Genomic DNA, 17,182 nt, shown 5'->3' with positions numbered 1-17,182 from the left:
GCACCTTCCAAGAGTCCTTGTCATTCACAGGGGCAATAAATCATTTGTGTTCAGTCAGATGAGTAGGACTTTGAAGTGTGTTCTTTTCCTAGTACCCATATAACCCATTATGTTAGTAGGAGTAACAGGCATTTTTCAGGAAAAGACTAATGCCTTTTGTATAGGTCCACCTCCAGGAAAAAGAAAAGCATGGATGCAATATAATGGCCTATGTTCATCCTTATGCTAAATTGCTATTGCATAAAATAGCTACAGAACACTCACCACAATGTACTAAAAATAGAAACACTTGTTACTGATGACAACTGTAGTAAACCAGTGGAAAAATATGGTGTGTTTTCATGAGCCACTTTTGCTTCTTATGAAGCCTCTCCTCTTTGGGGTTTCCAGGTTTTAATTTTCTTTTGGGGTGCAGCCTTCTCAAAGAGGTAGCATTTGAACTATACTATAAATAATTACCATGCAAGCAACAGTCATGCCTCCTCTATTAATATAAGAGTAATACCATAAGAAAAACAAAAAACAATATTTGGATCAATTTGACTAGGTTTTTGTAATAACCAAAAGTTTGTGATATACATTTTGGTCCACCAAGAAGAAAAAATAACTTCCAGAAAGACTGCCAAGTGTTTGCTGTGGATGACCATTTCTTCTTGCTATAACCACAGTGAATCCGAGCTGGGTTCTAGCCAAGGCTCTATTTCAGCTGTTTTCTGAGCCATAAAGTCCTCAACAGAAGAGTCAAAACTCAATGCTTGCCAAATGCTTTGTCCTTTTGCTAGGTGAACTTCACAGCACTCCACTGACAATTATTTGGAAATATTTCATCCAACTGGATGTGACATTTACAACTTAAACTGACATATTTCGGGTTTCATTTGTTTCCATTTCTGGCCTCCCAGCATTTATCACTCTGAGTGAACAAGAGTCTTCTGGGTTTCAAAATTGGAGGTTTGGGGTTGTTTGGTTGGTTGGTTTGGGCTTGTTTTTTTGTGGTTGTTTTGGTTTGTTGGTTTTTCTTTTAGAAACATTTAAACTTGCACTTGAAAAGTGGGAAAGAGGAAGATGAGCTGCATTTGGACTCCAGGATTACAATCCCATAGGAACTGTTGAGTAGTTGCATTTTTGGAAAAGGACACAGTCCAAAGGTGGAGGCCAGAAAAAACTTCCCTGCAAGCAGCATCCCAGGAGCCACAGCTCCTCCTCTTTACCCGCTTTGGCCCAGGAACTGATGATTCCTGGTGACTGCTGGCCCTCAGCAACCACTGTGGCCAACAGACAGAGGTGGGTGAGGATGCAGTACCCCACCCAGCTGAAGCACTCTTCACAGGGGCACTCTTCAGGCACTCTTCCCCTGTGCCTGAAGCCCATGTTTCAAATCACAACACAGCTCTCTGTGGTAAATTAGACCGTCTCCTTTACTTCACAAGCAACCCCTACATGGGGGTAGTAGCAAAAGACAGCCTTGAGTAACAAAAATCTGCTATCAGGCCACTTTGCTTTCCTCACACAGCAAGAAATTCCTATGTGGATGACACAGTCAAGTTGGCTGGCACCAAACCTGCAACGAAGCCACAAAATAACTCGCAACAGCTACAGGTCACAGCTACTCACCCTCCTGCAGCGGCAGCGTGGAGGCACGTTCTTCCGAAACTATCAGGGGTGTCTATTTCAAAGCCTGCAGACAGCACGTGCTCATTACTAAACAAGGACACTATGCTATACTTTTGTCCTAGTTAAACCACAAGAAACATTGCAGAGACAGAAAAATCAGTTAGTTAGGAAAAAAACAGAACGCAAGCAACTACAGTCAGAAAGAGGTTGCCCGGGGAACGGCGAGTGGCTGCTCCAGCTTGGCAGCTCTATAAAGAGCTGCAGAGTCAATGAGCATCTACTTCCGTGCCTCATCGCCATTCAGAACCATGTGGCAGGCATTTATGAGGCAGACACTTACCAAGAGGACTGTGACAGCAGGACAGGAAGACAGAAAGCACGAAGAAATGAGGGAAAAAACCACAGAGTCAGCCTGAACATGCAATGGGGCCGCTTCTATTGCATGTGCTTCTTGGGTTGGGAAGAGGCTCCCAGAAGCACGCAGGGTTGTTCATCCAGATGCAAAAGGCCAAAGATATAACCCTGACAGTATCAACTCTAGTCATCCAGAGCTTTTTTACTTCCTTCCCGATCTGGTGGTGAAGGCCAGAGTGTGCCAAGTTTAACATAATAGGGTATGCAATTGCTATTTTTCACATTTTTTTAATACCTCGCAGGACTCAAGTTTCAGTTAAAAAAAAAAAAAGAAAAAGAAAAAAAAAAAAAAAGAAAAAGAAAAAAAAAAAAAAAGAAAAAGAAAAAAAAAAAAAAAGAAAAAGAAAAAAAAAAAAAAAGAAAAAGAAAAAAAAAGCAGTTGAAGAAGATTTTATGTGTTAAGTAATGAAGCCATTTTCTAGAAAAGCATATGATTTGCCTCGCAATTTTTTAACTCATGGGATCACTTGCCTGGAAAAAAACAAACTGGGATTTGGCATCCGATTACTGCCTCTTCTGAAATGGTTGCATGAACAAACTCCTGCTCCAGTGAGGATCCTGAGACTGCTGTCTCAACACTACCCTTTCACTCATTTCCCCTCTCATGCCCCTGTCAGAGCTTTGGCCAGCCTAACTGCTTTACCCTGGTCAGATACAGAAACACACTTGAGCTGTATCTACAACACATCACTGCCAGTGAGATGTAAATACCTGCATCAGTGCAGGCTTCCAGGAGGGAATCTCCTGAATTATTTCTTGGGGTGGAGGACCCCCAACCAAAACAGTGTCTCACATTCCTACAGTGTGGAAAAGGGTCCTACATTTTCTCCCTTTTCCTGGCAAATTAACATAATCTCTTTGAACCTGCCAGGAGAAAAGGGCTTCAGGCATGAACAATACAGGATGCAGGGATGTACCAGCAGGCTGTTAGGAAAGCCTTGCACGCTCCACACGGCACAGCACAGAGCCCAGCACAGCAGCACAGGAAGTCTTTCATTGGAACAATTCACAGCAGTGAGTATAAAGGGGCTGCAAGCAGCAGAGACACACATTACTCGAGCTGCACAGACACTGGGGGATTTACCTACCTGATGACAGCAATTTCCTGCAGCAGTCTGAGTGAGCATTCAGCGCTGCTAAGTGTAAAGGGAACATGTTGTGGATCCCACACCTGAAAGGCACAACAGCCTCATTACACAGAGCCATGTGAAAATGCAGGTTGCATACAGACACAACACATCCAAAGTTCCCTCCATAGAGGTGGCATTTTTTATGATTTTCAGGGAAGATTCTTCCTGCCATGTTATTTTTATCTGCCTTCTCAGGAGTTAAAAATATTCTGATACAGCAAAATCTTGGCATTATGCTTTGAACAGAATGTGGCAGGAAAGTTTCTAAATATTCCAGAGGAAAACCAAGGTAAGGGAGGAAGCAACACAGTAGATCTTTCTTGGAGTCAATTTCCCAATGTGAGATGCACAAATTTCTGCATTAGCTACACATACTGCAACTGTCATTCTGAAGTAAAAGTAAATTCCAAAATTTTCTAAGTATTATTTCTGAAATCCATTTTTCCTGTAGTTAACATCCTCTAGACTAATGTGGGTTTTCAAAGCCTCTGCTTCTTCCCTCTCCTTCCCCTGGTAGCTGATGACTTTGCTGTGTTTTCCTTGAGGCTGCTGTAACACAGTTTTCTTCCCACATCCTAAGTACTAAACATCTCCTTTTCCCATTTGCTCCAACTACTCTCATATGTGCTTCCAAATATCCCCCCATTTAACACACAACCCTCTTTTCAATTACACTACAAAATTCTCAGATCACACAAACTGGGTGGAAAAAAAAAAGGAAAAAAAAAAAAAAAAAGAGGCACCTATCATTAGGCTAAATCTCTCAGGTAACCACATCATTTTTAAATAAGCCAAGTGCTCAGCGGCTTTTATTAACATCAGCAAATCATCCCAGTTCAGTCCCTAAGCACAGAAGACTTTTGGGATTGGACAGCTTGACTCCTGTCATTTAGTCTTGTTTTGTGAACAGCATCTTGTTATTCTGGAAATACTATCCTACAGGCAGTCCTCCAAGTGCATATAAACATGGAGCCTCTGAAACCAACTATCTCAACAAGATTATTATCTACTGCCTCAGCAGATATATGCTTGAAATATGACAAACTCCTGAACACTAGCAGATGGATTTATATCTGCCCTTCAATGCTGCAAGACAATTGGTGGATGGAAGAGTAAGATCATTTCATGGAAGAGAATTTCAGATACAGATTCAAAGACAAAGGAACTTATCTTTCTGCAGGATTCACCATAAATCATAGCTATTTATAAAGCTTTAGACAAAAATAAACATGGATGTTTATGTGGATATCTTGCTATCTCTAACATTTTCTATATACACACATTGCTAATTGTGGTATGATTTTAAAAACTCATTCTTTCCAAAACCCACAGGCCTATCCTTCCTCTGTCTTCATATTAAATTTGTCCTCCTTGATGTTTCACGATACTAAGGAGTGACTTGTGGTGCCATACAAATTTTGATCTTGCCAGTGTCAGCATTTACACCCTAGGGTAAATCTATTAGGAGTCTATCTGACAGCCTCTTCTTTGAAGGAGACAGCACCAGCTCCACCAAGCTATTGCTTCTGTATGAACAGTTGTATTTTTTAGCTGTGGATTAATTTATTTAAGCTAACATTGAACATTCTGCACTGCTGTGCTTCTTCCTACACCCATTTCCCTTTGTCTCCTCCTCCACCTCGCTATCTAAAGCAATATTTTTCTTCTTTTTGGTCAAGATTTCAACCCAGCGTGTCTTGGTTGGTTTCCATCAAAATACACTATCTGTACATGTGCTAAGCAGTATCACATTTCTATAGTGCTGCTCACACTCATCACTTAGACATCTTCCCCTTTAGAAGCAGTTGTCTCTGCGACCTGAGTGAGCTGTCTGCAGTTGTTGCCAACAATGCTGTGGAGCTCTCTTTTCAAAGTCAATTCAGGGAGCTCCACTAGAGTTATTTACATGTAGCACATATGAAATCCCATTCCCAGCATTTCAGTGCTCCTTTTTAGCACAGTAGCATTTTTTGGATCTGCCTGGTATCTCTGAGCCAACTCCTCATTTCACTTCTCCTGCTGGAAAAAGTATTTTATTTGACCAATGTTCCAGTCACCCAAGTGTGACACAGAAATTTCTAACTGGATAATCCTGATTCCAAGAGCAGGCTATCCCACTGCTTCACATTTTCCCCTTAAACCTCAAGCTAAGAGCCAGACTGGGACTCAGTGTACTGGAGAAAGAGCTGGGAAAAATACACCTCTTTTTAGACAGCAAGATCTTCATGTTGGTTATGTTAATAAAATCCAGTGACATTAGCTGAAGCCTGTGGAATTTTATTATCCATGACAGCTGAGGATCTGTTCCACCCTCTGTGTGTGAGTGGTGAACGTCATACTTGATAAAGGAAGATGGGCAAATGTGCCACTTTCTTAAACACCATCTACCAAAGAAACAAAATACTGAGACCTGCAAGTATCTTCAAAATTAAAATCAGTCATTTGCATCAGAAAGTAGGTTTTCCTAACAGGGTAAGTCAAGAAAAGTCACTGATTTCTACGGTAGGTTCTAGGTAGAAGACTCAAATTATATTTTGGAGATATAGGGAGCTAACTGCCAAAAACTTCCAGTCATGAAATCAAATGCTGCTGTTAAACACCTGGCACAGATATCCTTCATAGCATTGCATTACTCTGGTCTTACACCCCTTTGTTTACTGTCAGGCTTGCTGTTTTCTTTTGACAACCCAAATGTAACTGAACAATAATCGAATACTCTTAAAAACATAGCACCTGCCAACGTTTGAGTTGACAATACTTATAATATTGTGGGTGGTCTTCACACATGTGCAAGAGGAAAAAAACAACAACAAACAAATAATTTAATTTAAGCAGAACGCACTAAAAAGATTTAGAATCATGTCTAATTTAACTTCTTGTCCTTCTAGTCAAAAAGGACTCCCAAATCCACAAAGCAGTTAAAAGCAGTCGTATTATTTCAGCCACCTGAATATCAAAACCGATGTAACATCAAGACAGGCTCTAGTTATATTGAGATTAAAAATAATTAATAACATCTTCTTTGTAATACTGCATTTCTATTGATTATCTTATGTCATATTAGAAGATAGAAGACAAAAGAATAATCACCATGTATGACAGGCCACTGAACATTAGGCTAATTTAGATACAAAGGAATAGGCACACAATTCCCTTGAAATGGAATAATTGTGATCAAGATGCACTTTATGCACATATGTACTTAATGTATATTATATATCACTGTGCCATATCAATGCTTGAGGGAAAATAAGTGGTACTTGTCCTACTTTGTTACCACATAACTGGACACAGTAGGACCTTAGCAGGGCTTCCTCCCCCTCCACACTTCCCAAGTGTTCTTGTTTTAGCCCCACATGCCCCACTGAAGTACAGTGCAATCACACTTATCCATTTTAACCTTCACACTTCTGAACCTGAGGAGTAGCTGTGTTTCCAGGCATCAGACATAACACTTGATCATTAGAAACTGCTCCACTTCAGCCACCTACTTGGCAGTATCAGCTCCGCTGGTTATGAGGGTGTTAATCAAAAGCTCATGCCCGTATCTTGCAGCCACGTGCAGAGGGGTGTTACCATCCTTATCAACACAGTCGATTTCCCCTCCTGCAAAAGACATTTTCATACAGCTTAGCACTGGAAGGTTAAGTGTGAACCAGTGACCACAAACATGGTTTCTCTCTAGCAAATGCAGCCAAACAAGTCCAGATACAGAGGCACTAAATTTCAGAGACCAGGAGCCAGCACACAACAAGCTGCCAGACACTGGGACTGAGCACACTCTGACATTTCCACCTCCCTCTTGAACTGCAGCTGTGGGGAAACTGGTGGGTAATACGTGAACGGGATGACACAATGGTCAAGTGCATGATTCAGACTTGCTCCTTCAGCTAAAGGACAGGGTACAAATGGACGCCTTGAATTAAACAAAACAAACAAAACCAAAAACAAACCAACAAAAAAACCTGCTGAGACTATGCTCTCATTTGTAAAGACACTGTCACAACCTTACCTGTAAGACAATGTAAGACAACAGTTTGTTCAAGAGTTCAGCTGGAAGACACTGCAACAACCAAGCATGTTTTGTGCCTTTACTGTGTCTTACAAAATAAGAAACAAATAATGCTTAAGCAGAACATTTTCTCTTGCAATTTAAGCCTGTCATCTTGTGTTTTATGCTCACAAGCAGGAAAAATAGATTATTTCTTTCTTCTCTCCTGCAGCTTTTGACCATGCAAAGATTGCTGTGCAAGTCCTTGTTTTCTTTTTGGACCAAGGAACTGTAATTTTTTCAGTCTCTCCTCATAAGTCAGGTTTGCTGTACTCCAGCTATTCTCATCCTTCCTTCATCCTCTCCAGCTGGCCCACATCCTTCTGGAAGTAAAATGTCAAAAGCCAGAAACAGCACCACAGCTGATGTTTCCCAACTCAGAGCTGAGCTAAGGGATTACTTCATGCCTGCTGGCTGTGCTCCTATCTATACACTCCTGTACATTATGCAGCACCATGTACGTTGTTGATTTACTTTTTTTAAGCAGCATGACACTGTTGACTTGTGGTCAAGAGGCTTCTGATCCTCTAAAATCCCCAAATCCTTTCTTGAGGAACTGCCACCCACCCAGCTGTTGCTGTTCTGAACTTGCAAACTGATACTCCTGCCTGCGTGTGGGATCCCTTCTTTGCTTCACTTGCATTATAACTTGTCTCCAATTTTATGGGACTGTTTTCTATTCTAATTCCATTTTTGGCCAAACTAACACTTCATGTTTTCTCCAGATTTTAAAAGCACATTTTCTATTTCACTGTCCAAGATGTTAATGAAAATACTGGACAGTTCCAGACCCAGGAGAGCAACTTAAAACCCCGTCACTACACCTTCCTTTTCAACAACAACCAATTTATTACTGACTGTAGTTTTTCAGCTAGTTACATACTAACACTGTAATATATTAATACTGCACTAGGTTGCTGTGAGAATACTTTATGAAAACATGTAAAAAGTCTTGCTAACATCAGGATATGGTAATATTAATTTATGTCCACTATTCACAGGAGATAACAGGCCATATCTGCAACAAGCAAAGTTCTAGTAAAGCACTATACAGCATTTTCTAACCATAAATTAAGGTCAGTGAAACACTGGAACAGGTTCCCTGGGGTGGAGTCTCCACCATGATCATTACCTGCCTACAAAATAGTCTGAGGACTGTGCTGTGTTCACAAAGTCTATTTCCCTGTAGAAGAGATTTAAGATGGTTCAGCATCCTTTACTCTTGAGAAATCTGTGCCAGATATTGCCCACTCCTCCCTAAGTGCTTACAAACAGTTTGCTCATTCATTCATTTCAGAATTTTGGGGTGACCTATGGGGTGACCTCCAGCTTATTTATTTTTTTCCCCTGTTTTTAAAGATAGGTATCACATTTGCAATTTTCCAAATTTAAGGTAATCCATTCTTCCTCTAGAAGCCATTAGAGACATCAGCCAGAAATTAAGACATCTTTAGCCAAGTCATTAAGTACTGCAGAATGAAACTCCAATTCTTTAAATCATTGACATTTCTCCCTTCTGCAACATTCCATGGCAATAAGGCATAAAGTCACTTGCAATCAGATCTGTGTACAAAACAAAAATTAGAGGGGCAGCAAATAAAGAAAGCAAGAAGCAAAACCCAGGTAACTTGAAGTAGAGAGGCATGAAGGACAGATAAGAACTGTCAGTCCTTTCACACAAAAATTCAACAGGGAATCAGACAGCATATTTTACTAAACAACTAAGAATTGCATTAAAGCACACCTTCTACCACGTTGCCCAAATTTCTTTTATTATTACTATTTCAGTTATTCAAGGAGAGATATGACAACAATCTGCATGACCTGAAAGGAGCATGATATACTTAAAACTTCCATTTTAAAATACAATCTTGTGAAAATGTTCATGTTGTTGCATTTACAGCATAACTGTTCAGCCACATTCAACATCTCACATTGCCCATTTTTAAAAAGAGTAGAAAGGAGGACCCTGGGAACTACCAATCTGTCAGCCTCACCTCTGTGCCTGATGAGATCATGGAACAGATCCTCCCAGAAGATATCCTAAGGCACATGGATGACAGGAAGGTTTTTCAGGATAGCCACCACGGCTTTACTAGGGACAAATCCAGCCTGACTAAGCTGGTGGCTTTCTACAATGGAGTGACTGCATCAGTGGACAAGGGATGACCTATGGATGTCATCTGTCTGAGCCAAGCAGCTCTCAGAGCAGCCCTTGCAACTTTGGAAACACCTTGATCTTGTGAAGAATTGTTGATCAGACAGAAGCTCACCGTTCTGAATGAGGGTTTGCGACCGCGTGAACCTCCCATGGACAGCTGTCATGTGCAGTGGGCTCTTCCCATCCTTACTCTAACAGAAACCAAACAGAAACAAAAAAGATTTAGCATGTAAAGCAGCTGTAACAAGTCTCTCATCCTAACATCCTACAGCCATTCTTCAGATAAAATCTTCACTGGCTTCAAAAGTCTGCAGGACTGAATCTATGCATGATGGTAAACGGTTCAAGTGTACAAGTAAAACAGTTCCTCAGCCATGAGCAGGAAATGGGCTGGGGTGGAGCCCATCCTTACAGTCAATCTGCATTTTATAGATACACCTCAGAATAAAAACTACTATATTAAAAAGTTATGGTTATAATTTCCAGGCAATCAAAAATAGAATGTCTACAAAAAACAATGAGAAAACAGAGAAGGCATGTGGCTGAAAAGGTACAATGAGTAGAGATCAGTGTTTTGGGTTCTGAGACTGGGAAAGTTGAGGAGCTGAGAAAGCAGCACGGGAAGGGTACCGGCCTCACTACTCACAATAATTCATCTTGTTTGGCATGGGATTTTGCATTCATTGGCAAGCACAATCGCTAATATAATTTTTTTAAATCTGAGTTTAAATAGTGCACTGACAATTCACTGATCTCAAGGGACTTGCCAGTGGACTTAAATGCTAGGAGACCAGTTTTATAGATGGGAAACTGAAACATATAGAGTTTAAAGTAAAGTAGTGAAAATCTTATATGAACTCAGAGAGTCTTCTCGTACATATACCAGGACCCTCTCTGTTGGATAACAAGTCCCTTTCAGCTTCATCAAGATGTATCAATCGTATCTCAAAAGCATTCAGATATCCTTAACAGAATCAAACATTATAAACTCAAGCTCTAAAACAGGTAGACAAGCAACCTTCAGTTCTTACTTCCCCATGAAAGTCAAAAGGAACATGCTAGAATCAGGTTAATTAAATCCATATTGTAGGGGGAAGTAAAACACCTGAAAGAATAGCTCCTCAACCACCACTCCCTGAGATAACATTTTGACAGAGCTCCTGCAGTAGTGGTGCATGTCTTGAGGAGAATGGCTGGCCTAGAATTTAATGTTGTCATATTTATCAAGTCACAGAGAGCTCCTCCTCTGGGAAGTCATCTCATGCAGACAGTTTAATGATCAACATTCTCAGCATCTCTCAACTTCCATCAACATGATGAAGCCAAGCTGTACTTGTTAGTATAGTTAGCAGTCTCCTGATATATGCAAAATAGGACAAAGTAAAACTGAAGAGCTACATTGCAACTGTTACCTGAATGTTAACATCTGCCCCATTATTCACTAGTAGTTCAAGACACAGTGCTCCATGAGTGGAGGCAGCAGCAAAATGCAAAGGAGTGAATCCATTATTATTAGGCTGATTTACATTAGCACCGTAGTCAATCAGCTCATTAACGACAGAATCCTGCCCATTGTAACAGGCAATGTGAAGTGCAGTATTTCCATAGATGTTCATGTCATCAATCTAAAATGAGACAAGGAGACACAATTAAATCACAGACATCAGCTTACCATTTTACATAATGCATCACACACTGCAAATGGAAATAGCTGGAGGCTTCAACTGTCACAGGGCATATTTCTCACCAGCAAATTTCATTGAATAAGAAAAATATACTCTCAGAGTACATTAATTCAGACCTTTACTATTATTAACTTTTTATCTCACTGACAACTCCTAAAAGCCAGTTTGAAGCTTAAAGCTGATAGCAGGACTATGGAATTATGATGACAAAGCCCTAATAAGTGGGAAAGCTTTTAAACATAAGTGGGAAGGTAGGACAAATAAAAAGCTCACAATCTTTATTAAAAAAAAAAAAATACAACTCCAACTACTGAATTTTTGTGAACAAAATCAGACTTAAGAGCTCTTTCCACAGATTTCTTGTGGAAAAGGAATGAAGGTGTCTGAATGAAGGGAAGCTGCACAGCCATTTACACTTCAATAAGAAACCACTTTCAGTAGCTCAGTTTTATAAAGATGTAATTAAGATTATATTACTTCTTGATGACTGGCTTAGAATTCAACTGCTGTTCTGTAAAACAGAACAAGACAGACTGTACAAAAAACTCCAGGATAATATGAATACTCTTCCACAAAATACGGGCATCTCAAAAATTATATCCCCAGTGATGGAGAATGTGGAAGTTAAAGGTAGTTATTAACATACTGTTGCTAATAACAGGAAACACCTATTCCCTTTTAACTTCACAGTCAACAGCCTCTGAACACAGACTTCTAACATTTTTTTGGCAGGTCAAGTCAGCTGGTTATAAAGCTGGCAAGTGCAGTGGCTTCATTTGACACCTCTGATTAACCAGTGCAGACTCTCTTGGTCATCTCACTGATGCTTTGAAGCACTGAATTGGTGATATTAGACTAAGACAAGCTTATGCCCTAAAAAAACCCAGAAAATCCTCTCCAGAGTAAAAATAATCCTCTGTAAACTACAAAGGAAATTCAAGTCCCTAAACTTGAATTGCCTGAACTGCAGTTTAGTAAAGTACACAGTGTATATGTTGAGAACAACCACGCATCTTATCCAAGGGAATGCTGAGTCAAGGGAGCTTCAATGATTCCATCTTCCTCTGCAGGAACACCATATATTTCCTGATTTCTTCAGCAAAATGGCCGGAAATTTACTGTCCATGTCAGACATCTTTTTATTCCAGAAGGTTTGCTGGGTCTTGAACTAATAAAGCAATGAAGCACAAGGTGCTTTTCATGGTCCAGAAAAGGGGAATATTTTCTTTAGAAGTTCTGCCAATATTTGTAGCAGCATCCTTAGGAAAGGACAAAAGAATACCTCCAAATAAGGAGAAACATGGAAGACACACAGAGCACATTGACACATACCTCTACCCCTAAGTTAAGGAGGTGTTTCACAACGTTAATCTGCCCATTGGATGCAGCTGCATGAAGTGGGGTATAACCCTTCTTGTCTTTACAGGTCACCTCTGCACCATGATTAATCAGTAAGGCAACAACTTCCAGGTGTCCTTCAAAAGATGAAAGATAGTCATCAAAGTGTATACCATCCTACAGTGTCATTTTTCCCAAATTACTGCTTTCTTGCTATTGCACTGCCCCTTTTGCTGCTGTTTCGCAAAGTTCCCAGTTTTACAAGAGGAAAATAAGCATTTTTTTAATGCTAGGATTATTAAACCTAGCTGCAAAGAAATCCATGCAATATGCATTCACCTTCACCAGATGTGTCAAATTTCTCTTTACTGAATTAGTCTTCCAGCCATTAAAAGAACAAAACCATACCTTTTCCAATTTATTTATCTAAAAATAACAGTTTGTGTTTTGTTCTCCCTGTTACAAAAAGAGCTGTAGAGTACTTCAATGGCAAAGGCACCTCTGGCCATGTGCAGAACCTGGAACACTTTATGGACAAAGTCCAAAATGCCCTAAGATATTTAAGCATTCAAGAAACTATGTGAGGGTTTCCAGGATAAGATGCTCAGGTCTCATTATCTAAATTCTGTCCAAATTACACTACAGGCTTCTAAATCCCACTGCTAATTTAGGCCTTAAATAGTATCTAAATATATTGATAAGTACATCAAGAATTTCTGAAAATAATTAAGAGCAAAAAGAGATGAGGAATTGCACAACATGATGTGAAAGCCTTTCACCTCTACAGAGAAGAGTTCAGAGCTCACTAGCTCAAAAGCCAAAATGGTATTTGTTGGCAAGAGTCTTACCATCTGTCTGTGTATATTAAAAAAAACCCACCCAATTAGCTTTTCTCACAGTTTGAAATCTCCTGTTATCTCATTTCCAGAAGTGAGATGATTAAAATAAAGATTTTGACAGATCAGATGAAAAGAGTTCCTGGGCAAGCACACACATCAGCTCACAAATTATGATCTGGAATATACTGGAATTGTTTTGGCCAACAAAAACTCTTGAACAAGCATGACCACTGTCACAGGCAACCTTCTTCTAGCATTTTTAAATTATAATGCTCTGCGATAATAAATTTTCCTTTGACTTGAAATGAATGATAAGGTCAGTTTATGTAACTAAGCAGTATTTGGTATCACCACTGACATTTCGAACAGACAAATCAATTTATATTGTCCACTCTAGAATGAAAGACATTTTACTCCTAACAGGAGGAAAGCCTATTAAACACTTCCTAACAATATTGTAACTTAGCTACATACACACATAGATAAACAGCAACAAATTATTATTGTATATATATGCATTTTATATAAAGTAGTTTTTGGCAAAAACTGAAACAAATATAACTTGTATTTTTTCAAACGCAAATATACTTCAGGCTGGAATTAGAGTCAGGATAAAAACATCAAAATGAAAAATCAACACAAAAGGCCCAAAATTAACTGTGTTAAAATTTATATCACAGCCAAGTTCTCCACCAACAGCAAAACCATAAATAGACACTGTGTGTTTTAGGTCAGCTGAACCCTTCCCTCTTCAGGTAAATACAATGCTCGCTTTCCGTGGCTGGGTCTACTCTTAGCCATTTAAATACATGGTATTGGCTTGTGAATAGGAAATTAAAAAGGAGCAACAGCCCAAGCCTTACCCATGTATGCTGCCCAGTGAAGTGCTCTTCTGTCTTTTTTGTCAAAAGCATTGATGTTCGCCCCTTTGGCCAAGAGCAAGTTCACCATCTAGAAGGAACAACAGCAAGTAAACCAACCCTGTAGGTCACACTCTTACAGTTTATAACACAACATTCTAGCAATGAAGTTGGAATCCCAAAATCCTGCTCTTCAATTATAAATTTGTGAATTACACAAATACTGTTCAAAGCTGTGTGCATTAATGGCATGGACCAGTGATGGACACAAGTAACCAGGACAAGGGTGCTGCTACTCCAGTGTACTTCAAATTCAGCTTGGCAAACAACCTGGAAGAGAAACAGGCCTGGAAGAGAAACACCACCCTTTGTTTTTACTGTTAAGACCATAATAAGGTTTTTTCTTGTGGACTGGGACAAGATTCCTCCAGCTCATAAGGTAAAAATCCTAAAATCTGTGTGATCTTTCAACAGGGAGTGTCTATTTCTTGCCAGGCCATGGTGATCTTTGTTAAGTTCCCATGTGCCCAGAACAGTGTGGAGAGGCACCAGGCTGCTTCAGCTGTGACACTGCCAGGAGGTGAAAAGCTGCTTCTCCTATTGCAAATCATCTGACATCAAACGTAAGAAAAATCAGGGAAAAAAAGAAAGGAAACTGAATGGAAAACACATTCAAAAACTTTTCCAGCAAAACATTCTAAAATAATAAATTACAGAGCTGGATGATTGTTTTCCTCTCATACACTGCTTTACCAGTAAAGAGATCAGCTAATAACACCATATATTCAGCTAACATTTCTGATACACCTTATCCTAAAGCTCAGGACTTTTAGATTATTATGGTTAGTCTCAAGCATTACTATCTTTTCCCTATAGTCCAGTATTTTAAAGGCCAAACACCATCAGAATTTTACAGGAACTACCATTCCTCTTCCTTCTTTCAATTACAGTACAACTGATCAACTTTTATTGACAGAAGCACACAGTTCCAGTCTAGGAACACTTTGTTCCATATCCAGATCTTCAGCTGTGTAATGGGCAAATGAGGAACCCTGCACATGAATCTGAAGTTGCTAGCACAACCCTTTACATAGGGGCTCTATTTACAAAAGTAGGGGTTTGGGTTTTTTTCATATAGAAACGGTAATTAGACTAGAAGGGTTTGCATGTGTAAGATAAGCAGAAAAAACAGAAGCACATTTTCTATACAACTGATTAGAAAAACAGACCAACTGGATCTCAAGCAGCTGAATGTTTCTTCTGTATGAAGTGAATCCACCAGTTTTTCCTTCTTTCCACTCTGCTACTCTCATTTTCATAGGCAGTCAGGGACAAAATAGCCAAGGATACACTTGAGTTGTCAGAGTGGGTGGCACAGCCATCTCTCCAAACCTGGATGCACACCTCACTTGCATGCCAGCTCTGTGCTTTGTACTTTCCAGCCACTCTCATTTCTGCAGCTAGAAAATCTGGCACACGGTTTGGAAAGCAGCTGACTGATGGGAATCGTGAGGGGTCGGGGCTGTGGGGGCTCAGCCTAGATCCAGCCACAGCAGGTCAACTGTTGGAACCAGGGCATAACTAAGCCAGGCACCAGTGATGCTCTGGCCGCTCACCTCGATGTGGCCGTTGAGCGCGGCGTGGTGCAGCGCCGTGCGCCCGCCCCGGTCCGACACGTTGACGCTGCTCAGCATGGGGATGATGACCTCAGCGCACTTCACTGCCTTGTTGGCGGCCGCCACGTGCAACGGAGTCTGCCAGTTCTTGTCCCGAGCGTTGACATCAGCAGAGTGCTTAATCAACACCTGCACTGCTTCCTGCAGCAGCAACACAGTTACACCCGTGAACAAGCGCCATCACATCAACCGCGCGTGCTGCTCACACGCGCCAGACACAGCCAGGAGGAGACGACAAACGTTCATCGAAACAACCTCCCGGGCTAGTGAAATGGTGCTTGTGATTCAAATGCCAGATATACACATCACCTCTGCTGACATTTAAAGCAGTGTCTTCACAACCAAAATTTCCCCGTTTGATTTCAGGACATACAAAAAGCTGCCTGTGCAGAGAGCCCAACCTGTTAAGTTGATTAATCTTCAATACCTCAGTCACCATAACTGTGCTTTAATGGAATTAATCATTGTACTTCTTTGAGCTCTCTGTTACAGCAATTATTTACCAAATGAAAAGCACATCATTTTGGACATTGAAATCATAGCAAATTGCTCCAAGTTTTATTTATAAACAGGAAAAAAGAGGAAACAGAACTGAATATGTGAAAACAAAATTTCAGCTTTGCAAAAACATGAGAATCACAGGCAAGGGTTGATGCTTGTGTCTCCAAGCTAGAATTAGCATTCCTTCCCTCCCCAAGGGCTGAGCTAAGGCCAAGGGTCTTCACTGCAACATCCATTCTGTCAGCCTGAGACCAAACAACATCTTTTAATGCTAATTTTGTTAGTTAAAAGCAAATCTTTCCCAGCAAGAAAATGTGCTGTTCTTTCTTGAGAGACTGTCTCACTGGAGAATTCACAATCAGTTCTTTTCTGCTTCTACTCCTGCGTCTGCCAATAAACAAGTCAAATGAAACAAACAAAAAAACCCAAACCAAAACAAAAAAGAGCCTCTCTCAAAATTACATTTTGCTTCTTTTTTCTCCTACAAACAAATGAAATACAATGGTACCAGTGGGACATGGTAGCATTCAAGTAGCCTTGTCTGCCAGTTGCAACTCACAGCTGGTGAGTGGGAGAGCCCTAGTCCTACAAACTGAACATTTTTCTGGTAAGCCCAGCCAAAATTTTATTAATGAATACACACACATACAGTGTGTTTAAATAGCATTTTTGTATCTAGAATGGCCCAGGAAAGTGCCTCCAGTTAGTATCAACAAGACACCCATTCCTAAGAGTTGTAGTTCTTTGTCCTCAACTGATCTCAGCAATTCCATTTTCTACAGCCATCTCACCAACTGTCCTCCAACAGAATTGTTCTGTTAGTGACACTGCACCAATGAAGTTCTATCATTGTCCATGTCTCCACAGGAGTTTCTTTTTTAAATTACAGGCCTATGATTTTAAAAGTTATTTA

At 40.2% G+C, this 17,182-nt stretch overlaps 1 protein-coding gene across 1 annotated transcript in view; it reads right to left on the bottom strand.

The window, feature by feature from the left end:
- ANKRD44 (ankyrin repeat domain 44) overlaps window positions 1-17,182 on the bottom strand; it is a 73,085-nt gene that overhangs the window by 38,393 nt on the left and 17,510 nt on the right. The window contains exons 4-11 of the mRNA XM_010007366.1: window positions 15,709-15,909; window positions 14,096-14,183; window positions 12,388-12,530; window positions 10,783-10,995; window positions 9,483-9,561; window positions 6,650-6,764; window positions 3,117-3,199; window positions 1,615-1,732 (exon numbers count right to left, since the gene is read on the bottom strand). Of these exons, the coding sequence (XP_010005668.1) occupies window positions 1,615-1,732; window positions 3,117-3,199; window positions 6,650-6,764; window positions 9,483-9,561; window positions 10,783-10,995; window positions 12,388-12,530; window positions 14,096-14,183; window positions 15,709-15,909 (1,040 nt within the window). The remainder of the gene's footprint in view (window positions 1-1,614; window positions 1,733-3,116; window positions 3,200-6,649; window positions 6,765-9,482; window positions 9,562-10,782; window positions 10,996-12,387; window positions 12,531-14,095; window positions 14,184-15,708; window positions 15,910-17,182) is intronic.

Source organism: Chaetura pelagica, unplaced genomic scaffold (genome assembly GCF_000747805.2).
Source record: "Chaetura pelagica isolate M959 unplaced genomic scaffold, ChaPel_1.0 scaffold21, whole genome shotgun sequence".
Taxonomy (NCBI): Eukaryota; Metazoa; Chordata; class Aves; order Apodiformes; family Apodidae; genus Chaetura; species Chaetura pelagica.
Note: the sequence above shows the minus strand (reverse complement) of the source record. Positions and strands in the feature narration are given on the sequence as shown.